The sequence below is a fragment of the Pectinophora gossypiella genome, chromosome 3 (genome assembly GCF_024362695.1).
Source record: "Pectinophora gossypiella chromosome 3, ilPecGoss1.1, whole genome shotgun sequence".
NCBI lineage: Eukaryota > Metazoa > Arthropoda > Insecta > Lepidoptera > Gelechiidae > Pectinophora > Pectinophora gossypiella.
The window spans coordinates 11,857,795-11,869,769 of record NC_065406.1 but is presented as its reverse complement, the minus strand read 5'-3'; the positions used below and the strand labels follow the sequence as shown (position 1 = coordinate 11,869,769).

General features: G+C 36.4%; 2 protein-coding genes across 3 annotated transcripts; both read left to right on the top strand.

Moving 5' to 3' along the window:
- The first annotated feature begins 1,155 nt into the window (after window positions 1–1,155).
- Window positions 1,156–7,855, top strand: LOC126381912 (ras-related GTP-binding protein A). The gene is made up of 7 exons (XM_050031480.1): window positions 1,156–1,423; window positions 1,553–1,652; window positions 2,500–2,717; window positions 3,155–3,321; window positions 4,017–4,110; window positions 4,477–4,629; window positions 5,437–7,855. The coding sequence occupies exons 1-7, from the start codon at window positions 1,412–1,414 to the stop codon at window positions 5,614–5,616; spliced, it is 924 nt and encodes a 307-aa protein (XP_049887437.1). The 5' UTR covers window positions 1,156–1,411; the 3' UTR covers window positions 5,617–7,855.
- Window positions 7,856–8,243: 388 nt separating this feature from the next.
- LOC126381915 (HIG1 domain family member 1A, mitochondrial-like) lies at window positions 8,244–11,973 on the top strand. 2 transcript variants are annotated; one of them, XM_050031482.1, is made up of 3 exons: window positions 8,244–8,468; window positions 8,940–9,041; window positions 10,720–11,973. In XM_050031482.1, exons 2-3 carry the CDS (start codon window positions 8,948–8,950, stop codon window positions 10,932–10,934), a joined length of 309 nt encoding a protein of 102 aa, XP_049887439.1. In that variant the 5' UTR covers window positions 8,244–8,468; window positions 8,940–8,947; the 3' UTR covers window positions 10,935–11,973. The 2 variants fall into 2 exon arrangements, with proteins under 2 accessions (XP_049887439.1, XP_049887440.1); XM_050031483.1 differs by lacking the exon at window positions 8,244–8,468 and adding an exon at window positions 8,684–8,822.
- The last annotated feature ends 2 nt before the right edge of the window (window positions 11,974–11,975 follow it).

Here is an 11,975-nt window from a genome sequence, read left to right as displayed (position 1 = left end):
ATGCATTGCAGAGTATCGATACACAACACCCAGATCGAACATCCCTAACAGAAAACGTCATGAATGTCAAAGTGACAAAACATCACTGAACAAATGAAAAAAGAAGAAACAGATAAGAGCTTTTTCCTATACAGCCAATCCTAAAGATACTTTCTTCGGCTTTTATTATTTTCTTTTCATTAAGATGAACATTCTTCTCATTATTTTGTTGAATATGATGTACAAAGTGAAGCTGAAAATCAAATAATGGAAATTGCTTAATAGCATCATACCATAACAAACGAACCATTTTTTTTTTTTGTTTTGGTTTTCCCCGAAGGGTAAGGCAAAGGGAACTATGCCCATACAGCCATGTCTGACGTATTTTTTTTCTTGATGATTAATGAAATGATGAAAGATGATGATGAAACCTAAGCCCCCACCCTCGGAGTAGACTCCTACTCCGAACCCCAAACGAATTAACTCAAAAGTCCGCATAAACTTTTGAGTTATGAAGCGGCTTCCCAGCACGAAGCGAAAATAGGCAGATACACTTTGTTTATTGAATACTCCAATATAATAACACTCGCGAATGTCTTCCGACTAACTTAATGCGATCATTAACCACAAAACACCACTTCGTATTAATTATTTAGATTACTCAATGAAGAAAGCAACTGTCCCGTTCCCGTTTCCCGCCGAAAAGCCACAACAAACGAACCAATAAAACCAATTTTTTTTTTTTTTTGGTTTGGTTTTCCCCGAAGGGTAAGGCAAAGGGAACTATGCCCATACAGCCATGTCTGACGTATTTTTTTTCTTGATGATTAATGAAATGATGAAAGATGATGATGAAACCTAAGCCCCCACCCTCGGAGTAGACTCCTACTCCGAACCCCAAACGAATTAACTCAAAAGTCCGCATAAACTTTTGAGTTATGAAGCGGCTTCCCAGCACGAAGCGAAAATAGGCAGATACACTTTGTTTATTGAATACTCCAATATAATAACACTCGCGAATGTCTTCCGACTAACTTAATGCGATCATTAACCACAAAACACCACTTCGTATTAATTATTTAGATTACTCAATGAAGAAAGCAACTGTCCCGTTCCCGTTTCCCGCCGAAAAGCCCCAATAAAACCAAACTTTACCAAACCATGAAAAAAAAGGAAACTGTCATTTTTGTGTAGGGATTGCGAAGTGCAGTTGAAATATTTTACGCCTCCTTTTTTAAAGAATTGTAGAGTAAGACAAGTTTAAATTGCCAATAACACTGTTGGTTTTTGTGTTGTTCTTTCTAAACAATTTTATACAAAAAAATTGGTACAATCTAAAGTGTACGGGAATCGAATTATTGAAGACGAAACATTGTAGGAAAACGACACATCTTGGTGTTTGGGACCCTTGACCCTGTGCAAGTTTTTCAACATGAAGAAGAAGGTATAAAATGTCCTCACAAACGTAAAATAAAGTTCTTTGATAGCTGACATAATTCGTAATTAGATTTTTGGTTACCACGTTTACTACATCTAATTGAAATTGATAAACTATGTGTCACGCTTTATACAGGTACTTTTGATGGGCAAGAGTGGGTCGGGCAAGACCAGTATGAGGTCTATAATATTTGCCAACTACATTGCCAGGGATACTAGAAGATTAGGAGCTACAAGTAAGTAGAGTACCTATATCAGCTACAGCTTTCACTATAGTGAAGCATATATTTGCAATTGAATCTTATCTATATGTCTCTAACGTGGTGGGCTAGTATTAGACTGATAACCTATCATTGAATAGGATAAAAAAGTTTGTTTAGAAACCAGAAGTGGGCATGTACCAAATGGTTATAGAGCCTGAATCAGCTCATGTAGGTAACCATCCACCTAGTTCAGTTACTGTTTAGTGTATCATGTAAAAATCAAAAGTGTTTGAACTCTGCAGTAGTTGGGGTTCAAAATGTTTATGTTTAAACAAAAGATCTCACCCTCTAGCCTTACAATGGTGCATGGTTACTTTGTATTTATGTACTAAGCCTTTTTTTTTTTCAATTAACCTAACAAAAAAAACCTTTTGTATTGCATGCTCATACTACTATCATTATTTATGAATAGTATTATTCACTTCGTATCAGTAAACATTCATTGAACTAATCACTTGAGTTATAAACTTCTGATCAATATGCAATAAAGTGCAATTGAATTGTATAAATATGTTTTATTTAATTTAGATTGATAAGTGGATTACTCAGAACTAGAACATGTATTAATTCACAAAACATAGATTTATAATCTATCTGTGTATGAAAAGTAAAACAAGCAGCTGAAAATGCTAGTTGTTATAAGTATCTGTTTTAAAAGCATGAAATAAATAAATTAGAGGCTATACAGGTTGTGAGAAGCTGCAGTAGTTTTAGGCAGATGAGATGTTTGCTATGTAAAAAATGAAGATTGAAAGTGTAACTATGTTACCTACTGAATAAAGATACTTTTGAATTTAAAATAATTGATAATACTTTTCAGTTGATGTGGAGCACTCACATGTCCGGTTCTTGGGCAACCTGGTTCTAAATTTGTGGGACTGTGGGGGGCAGGAGGCTTTCATGGAGAACTACTTCGCATCACAGAGAGACAACATCTTCAGGAATGTGGAAGTCCTCATATATGTGTTTGATGTGGAAAGTAGAGAGATGGAGAAGGATATGCACTACTACCAGTCATGTTTGGAAGCTATATTACAGGTTAGGATATTATTTATATTTAAACAGGCAGGCAGATTTTTAAGGTATTTGTCTAATTTATTTTCATAAGAGTTCACTCTAGAAGCAAAGACTGTATTTGTAGCAGTTTGTTAGCTCCTACTACTCTATAAAAAAAAAACTATTAGTCAGTTTTGTGGTGTCATTGTAGATTTACACATAGACATCAGAGTTCTACGGCCTGACAAATGTGGTGAAATGGCTAAACAGAAGCCATGTTGTATAATATACACAGCTGTGACGCTGGTTATATATTCTGACCCATCACTTTATTCAAGAAAATTAACTGGTTAGAATCTATTCAAATCGATTGTGTTAAACTATGAAAAATGAATGTTGTAACTTCCATTAATGCGTCTCTACATTGTCTCCTCTCTTTCTTTCACCTTGTGTTCTCACTGTTATCCTAACATTTGTAGAACTCGCCGGAGGCCCGGATATTCTGCTTAGTGCACAAGATGGACCTGGTCACGGAGGAGCAACGAGAAGAGATCTTCAAGGAGCGGGAGGAGGACCTCAAGCGGTTGTCCAAGCCACTAGACTGTACCTGCTTCCGGACTAGCATATGGGACGAGACTTTATACAAGTAATTATTATTTCTTTATAATATTTGCTCCACAGATATTCAATACATAAGTATCCCTGTTGTAACTTTATATTATTTGTCTTTTTGTTGTAATTTGTGGACAAATTATTACTATTATTATTATTTTTTTAAACTATAGTTTATCTCCTCTTTCGGAGGGTATTTACCAGAGACATGGGTCACAGACCAAGTGCGACTGAAAGGAGGGTATAATTATTATGTATCTGTGCATTCAGTCATGATGTCAATGTCGGAGGATAGGAATTTGCGTACTATCCGACAGATGTTAAGGATGGCTGCTTTCTGCATGATGACATACGTGTTGGCAGGGAGACCTAGCATTTGAGACTGTGGTGTAGGTGCTTGGGAATCACCCCCGTGGTGGAGAGTTATTATTATTAATTATTTTAATTTTTATTATTTACTTACTACTGTAGTCTTAGGGTCACAAGAAGTCTACTTCCATTGTATACTATTTATAAATGTACTATTTTTCCTCTAATCTAGTAGTCTATTTTGTCTTTGATGAGAGTGGAAGAAGCGAAAGTGGAGTGTCAGGATAGTAGTAAGTGGAATTCCATGGTCTCTGCCTACTCCAAAGGGAAATAGGCGTCATCTTGTCTATATGTATGTATTTATATTTACTCTATGTTATGTGCATATGCAATAAAAAGTTATTGTTCCATCTGTTTCAGAGCGTGGTCAAGCATAGTATACAAGCTAATACCTAATGTCAAGGCGTTAGAATCATCGTTAAAACAGTTCGCGCAGATCGTAGACGCAGATGAGGTTAGTATGATCTAAGTTAGCCTGGGACTCGTGATTCATCGTAGATATAGCAAACATTGCATTGGCGTAAAGAAACATCTTTATTTTCAAGTAAGGATCTACTTAAAGTCGTAACACCGAATGTCCTTTTTTAGAATCCTACCTAACCGTATTATTTAACTATTTTGTCTGGAAATCTATTTATATCATTTTTCCACACTTTTTCTCTTAAGTTTTGCACCAATTATGATAAACATTGGCATAAATATAACTACGTAGATATGAATGTTTAGGTTGACTGGAAAAAATTGCTACCTTAGCAAGAAGGCCGCCTTTTGTACCATTTTTTTTATTTGTAATGTGTTTTTTTTGTATTGATGTTTGCAGGTGTTACTGTTCGAGCGGGCTACGTTCCTAGTGGTGTCGCATTGTCAGCGGCGGCCGCACCGCGACGCGCACCGCTTCGAAAAGGTTTCCAACATCGTCAAGCAGTTCAAACTATCCTGCTCCAAGCTAGCCGCGCAGTTCCAGAGCATGGAGGTATGTATACGTATAGATAACAATATATATTGCTAATAACGTTTTATGTATTAGGCTGACTGTATCATTTTATCAACTAGTATGAAGGAAATACTAAAAATGTTTAGGCTATATAATATTTGTCTCCTTCACTAGTCAAAGATAATAAATATAGGATAGGTACACATAAATGTGAAAGCCATGATGACTGCCAGCCCACGCCGCCGCTGCGGACCCAGGAGTCAGTGCGCCGTGCACGTCACACCCCGGTCACACCGTACAAAACTACTCTTATTAGCCAATGTAATAACACAGGCGCAACGCAAATGAAGTACATGAAATACACGCGCAAGCTGCCCCAGACCGCAGTGAATCCAAAATGACTGATCAATGTCCGTAGTTACCGGTCATTATCTACAATAACCGGTCATTCTCCATAACGACTTGTCAATGTACGTAGCGGCCGGTCCTTCTCCGCAGTGACCTGTCATTCTAGTAACCGGTCATTATACATAAAGACTGGTAAAAGTCCGTAGTGACCGATCATTTTTCGCAATGACCGGTCATTATCCACGATGTTCTGCATAGTGGTCGGTCATTATCCACTATAACAGGTCATTATCCTTAATGTCTGATCAATGACTGTAGCGACCGGTCATTTCCACAATGACCGGTGATTCTCCATAATGACTGGCCATTCTCTATAATTAATGGTCAATGTCCGTAGTGGCCGGTCATTCTTCATAATAACTGGGCAATCTCTTTATTGACTGGACATTGTGGTGACAACTTCTCCCAATTTAATTAAAAGCTATTTATATCTTTCAGGTACGCAACAGTGTGTTCGCGGCGTTCATAGACGGATTTACGTCGAACACTTACGTCATGGTGGAGATGTCCGACCCGAAGATCCCGTCCGAAGCGACGCTCATCAACATCCGGAACGCGAGGAAACACTTCGAAAAGCTAGAGAAAGTATCTTCCAGTGCGCCCAGCCAATACCAATGAGGCTGACGTAGGTAGTAGAATAATTTGTTCTGATCGACTTCTAAAAAAAGAGGTTGGGAGGCTGTTAGGACTGCTAACCGTGCATACGCAGCGATTGTAGAGTGATCCTTGCGGATATAGAACTTAGATTAAGTTGCCTGTTATGCGGACAGGAAAACTACAATTGCATTAAAGTCGGTATGGTAGGAAATAAGCCCTAATAGATAGATAGTAGACATAGCAAATTTGTAAAGACCACAGGTTTAAAGATTTTAGAAAATATTTAAATTTGTCCGACATACATCGCTACAGTTTTTGTGCTCTAACAAGGTCCCATGACAGCAGGACAGAAAGATAGAGTACAACTTAGTGCGACAGAGACAGACAAAGAAATATTATCATTCTAACAGCTACGCACCATGTTATAACGCAAAAGGTATAGCTTAATTATGTTTATTATAAAGACGTTTAGCGTAAAAATACAAAGAATAAAAGAACATTCTTTGTTAACTTGCCAAAATTACATGTGTCGAGGATCATTCTGCAACAGAGTAAGGAAACAAACACGCATAACATAGGGGGTCAAAAAGACTACATCAAAACAATTCATCTAAAAAAGCAATATTTATATTTGACAGTTGTTTGCATTGCGCACTTACTTTTATATGCGCAAATGTCAAATTGCAATAATGCTTTTTTAAGATGAATTGCTTTGATGTGGCGTTTTTTAACCCCAAGCTCACTACTATATCCCCATTGGGGTTGTCAGAAGTACATCCATCGCAAAATTTAGTTCTTGCGTACCCACATCTCACGGAGCTTTCTGTTAGATTACACCAACGTGATAGGTTGAGCCGTGTAACGCGTACGACAATCGTTATGTTTGTTGTTGCTGGCTTTAATATATTTTATGCCACCGATAGTTTGAATATGGCGCGACAACTGCAATGTTTCTTAATAACATTTGGAAATAATTATTATATCATATTCGTTCTTTTTAGTTACTATTTTATGTTAATCAAAATTACAGGAGGTGATCTAATGGGCGCCCTTTTTGTAAAATTATTTATCGTACTTTGAATTGCAACTTTCAAAATTGTATTTAAAAATAAACTTAACCATGACACGTCCGAATTGTACGACAAAGTATAAAGAAAATGGCGCCCATTGGATTAAGCCTAGTGTAGAATATATAAAATTAAAACAAATTTCTTAAAGCTATAAAATTTTATTCCTTCATAATTCATATGTATAAGCATAAGTTTTATTGCTGTGATTCAAATTTGGAATGTAGTTTTGTAAATTAAAAGATAATAATACGCATTCGATTTTCTTGCCGCATTTTCATGAGGTAAGGTTTCATAAACCTTATATTTAAAAAGTTATGTTTAAAAAAACCGTCGGTAACGTCATTTTATCAATGTGAGTTGTCCTTATAATCGCTTTAACTAAACTACAATCCAAATTACTTGTCTATTAGATATTTATGATGAGAACATTTGTATGATTATTTTTGTTATTGTTAGAATGTTGATTCTTGTACCGGCGTACAAGGGAAACCACATTAGAAACCATATTAGAAATATAAAAAACTATTTTCTTTGATTTTGTACAAAAATACCTTATTTTTCCTTTTTGAAGAGAATGGCGGTACCTTTTCGAAGTACGCAAAAATTATAAAGCGTATCCTTTGATTTATAATATTATGGGTCTTGTATTGAAAGCCTCGATCGCAGGTATACTACCAGTAAGTAGTGTACAGTCATGAGTAATATCATGTACCCACTTTAGAACCCTGTCGCACTATCATGTTTGACATTTAATGAGACTTACGGTTTCATTTGTCAAAAAAGTTAATGTGACATGGTATTGAAGTGTATACATATTAGTACTCGTGACCGTACCTAGGGTATATTCGCGACTCGAAGCTTTATTTCATAGAAAAAGCTAAAAATCGTTTAAAAACATATATACGAGTATAGCTAAATAAATAACTGGCCACTTAAAATAATTACAAAGCTTAAAATACATCGTAACTAGAGCATTTTATGTACCATGCAGCATACAACTGTTACCTACGTCATTATATTTTACACTTGGGTATACCATAGAAGTAAATAAATTAACTGTAGATGTTTCTTTAAACCCTTAAATATGTTTTTAATATAAGTCCGGCCAATGTTTAGCTTCCGCTATGTCGATATCACAAAGACAGTGCGACATTTTTATCACATTAAATATATAAATTACGTTTTGTAAATATGTTTTAATTTGCATAATATCCCTCTGTAGGCTCAAAGCCCGTAAGGTTTCATTATTGGAGACATTTTATGTAATTCTGTATAATATTATGATGTTAATATTATACCTACAAATAGTATATTTCACTGAATCGACAGGTTTTTTTGGAAGTGAGATATAGCCGTTGTCGTGTCGGTCAAATTATTTTCCTATATCACTCGTGATAAGTGATATGATAAGATAACATTGAATACCTAAACCATATACCTACCTACCGTTTAATATTCGCGGCATTCGGGCCCACCAAAATAGATATCGATTACATTTTCGATTTTATAAAATAGGTACGTTTCATTATCCAGCTACGAAACGAAAGTTAGCGCGTCAAACAACTGATAGAACTATTTAATAACCTAAAACTAATTCAAGATCAAGTTCATACTAGCGTCGATTCGATGCGCACGATTTTAGTTACACACGTCTGCGGCGGGTGACGTCAGCGATAAAACCAACAATCTTCCTAATAGCACATTGGTTCCATAAGTACCTAGTCTAGTCGACTACGTTACGCACGTACGCAAGCAGCTGTGGTTTCCACCGATTCTATACAAGTTACAAGACTTAAGAATAAGGTATGTGTTTTTTTTTATTTATAACCACGATAGATAGGCATTTGACTTACAAAAAGAATAGGTACTTATATTTACGAGCATAATATGAGTACACCCATAAGGTATTAGAGAGAGTGAGTAGGTAGGTATATTGATATATACTTCGTCGAGTTAATGAGATGATTCGATAAAAAAACAAACTCGCGTCATTTAGGTTGTTTATAGAAACACGTGATTACATTCATGCTCCCATGTCCCAGCATGAGTCAAGACGTGATGTTCGATGTCATCATTCGACGTAATCACGTCGGCCACAACTAGCGTGTCGTGTGCGAAATAAATTCGTCTTATTTTATATACCTAAATACTTATTTCGTAAGTATACGCGTTTAAACGTAATATTATTTAGTTCATATTTTTATAATAATTATTAATTATAGACACTAATGTGTTAGATTGTGCATTGTGAAGTTAAATTCAACGTTGTTTCAGTAAACAAAATGGCACAGGAAAGGCCACTTTTCGACTACCACGAGGAAAGCCATGGCGAGAAACTAACACGCAAAGCTAAAGAATCTCCATTCATGATTATTGGTAAGTGTTTATTTCTTTGTTTGGCTAGGACTTGCAGACTTGAATCACCTGATTGACAGAAAAAGTAAGATGATTTCGTGCTTCAGAGGCCACGTTAAGCCGTAGGTTCGGTTATTAGCCTTAAAAACAACTCCGCAAACCCACAGTGGAGCAGTGTGGTGGAGTATGTTCCATATCCCTCCGGTTGTTTGAGGGGAGGGCCTGTGGCCAGTAGTGAGGTCTATATACGTATTTTGTTAATGTTATCTTTATTTCTTGTCTTGTATTTTTGACTTTATTTTTGTATCAGAAGTGATTGCAACTGTTGTAAATCTTTTCTAATTTCTTATGCTTCTGTCTACCCCACTGGGAATTGTGAGCGTGAGTTTGTGTTTGTAGGTACCTACCGCCTATGTTGCTATCAGTAACTCCTATTAGTTCTATGGAACTGTGACGTTATAGAACTGTGAAAATTTTCTGCTGTAGCACTAACCCGCAGTGGAACAGCAGCTTAGTGGTTATAGGTACGCCCCGGTTATTAAGAGGATGTTGTCAGTGGTCTGTTAGTCAAATCAAATACAGCATCTACTTTATTGCACAATGACATACATACGTAAACGGGTAAGCAGAGACTATTCAATTCCATTTGCTTCGATCCTGACACACTTCTTCCCCTTCTCATTGTTTCTTCTTTCTTCGGTGTACGTGCACGAAACGATTGATGAATGTGGAGTAAGCAAGAGAAGTACTCGATTACAGACACATACAATGTGTATCACTTTGGTACCATGTCGCATTAACTTGTTTTACTGTAATGTTAGCGCGACAGGGTTCCAAAGGCGAATAAGTGGGTAGGCACCTGTTTATCGGCACTTCAAACATCAAACAAAGTAATGAACATGTATGTAGGTAATTATAATCTGTCGCTGTGGCTATACAGTTCAATTTATACCTAGCAATTTTGTAAAACCAGTTCATTGCCGTTCTCAGGGATTGTTACCTATTTAAGTATTGAAACTCAAACATGTACCCAGTTATCTATCTCCAGTCCTAGACATGAGGAAAATAAAGGGAAAATCCTTTATCAAAATCTATTTACGTAGTTATTTTTAGTAATGACGGATAGGTATTCTAGGTACATTCAGAAGCAAATAGTGATAGTCAAGGTATACATAATATTTAGCAACATCCAGAATGTCCAAAAATTAGGGACGTTCAATATTAACACTCTAAGTGACCAAAAACATCGACACAGCCTGCGTGTTCAAAAAGTTGGCAACAACCTAATCGTTGATTCGCGAGACGCTTACAGTGTCAAATAGTTCGACTCAAATATGTCGTCGTAAATATGACAACACTCACTGCGCAAATGGTATCCAAGCAGTCAAGATGTACAAAAATATGTGGACAATTAGGTGGTTGCCAACTTTTTGAACACGTAGGTTGTGCCGATGCTTTTGATCACTTAGAGTGTTACTGTCTAGTGTTGCTTCTGACTGTACCTATCACTAAGTAAGTACATTACTTTAGTGGATGATATCACGATTGGACATTAAACAAATTTTAAAATCACGATATTATATTATGTTTATAATACGTGACGATTTTCACAGCTGAATTATAGAAAATCAGTCATACAGACTGATCATATGGATCACTGATACAGACAGATGGTTGATACAATTCCATTTCCCAACAGGTCTCGCGAGTTTAGCCGGCGCGGTGGGTCTTGGCGCGTACAAGTATAAGACTCGCGGCGCCATGAGTACCAGTGTGTACCTGATGCAGTTCCGAGTGATATCTCAGGGCGCCGTGGTCGCGGCCCTCACTGCCGGCATGGCCTACACGCTATACAACAACCACTTCCGCACCAAGGAGACTAGCACAGTGCTCGCCAAGCCTAACGAGCACTAATAAGCCCGCCCAGTTCAGGATAGGTACTTCGTACTACGTGATCTCAGTCATTCTCATGATACTAAGTAATTTACTTGAATGCTAAGGGAAACGATAAACTATATACAGGATGTTAGTGACATCGTAACGAATACTGGAGGGATGATTCAAACCTTGATTCTGAGTTGATGTCAAGTGGAATTTCCTGTTGGAAAATTCATGGAAGTTTAGTGTGTTTTTTTTATTATTCAAGCCAGGGCCGCAATATAGGACGTCACTTACGGCTTACGGGCTTACTATAGAATAGTATCTATATGTAGGTGTCAGTAATTGTCTTCTGTAATAATTCTCTAAAGCGCATTTACCTATAATTTACCTACTATCGTATTTAAATAGAAAAGTAAACTTATTGTCATATTTCACATCATCGTCTCTCTTCAAAAACTAAAACATTTATGTTTGAAATAAATTTTTGGAGTCATTTTCTAGAGCGCATTTATAGAATTAACCAAGTGGGAATTTAGGCCCACTTACAGCTAAGCATTGTACCTAATCAACTGTATTTTTTTTCCTTTAAGTAACTGTAATATTCCTTATCTTATGCTATAATTACGAGATGCCACCTTATGTAATTGTAAGGTGAAGGGAACACTGAGCGAACGTAGTATCTCAAGGTAAAGGGCAACTGCGTAGTAAGACAAAGTGTTTATGAAATAGATAAAGTAGATTCAGCTCACTCACATTAGTAAAGTTAAAAATAACCGTTAGTTTTGAAGTCAGGATGGACAAGTTGTATTAATTAATAAATCAAGATTTAAAATCGCATCGCTGAGTGGTTGGTCTTGTTTTAAGTTTGAAGTAGTTTTTAATTACTTTCCATCGCACGATTATCTACATAAATATGTATTTTGATACAGATATAATGATATCATACGAAGGTGAGAGCAGAGTAAAATGTATTACAAATTATCTTTGTTATAAATGGTTATTGTAAGTCATGATTGCTGTGATAGGTTTTCTATTGTTAAGTTTAATAAACAAGAAGTATTGAAGATGTGAATG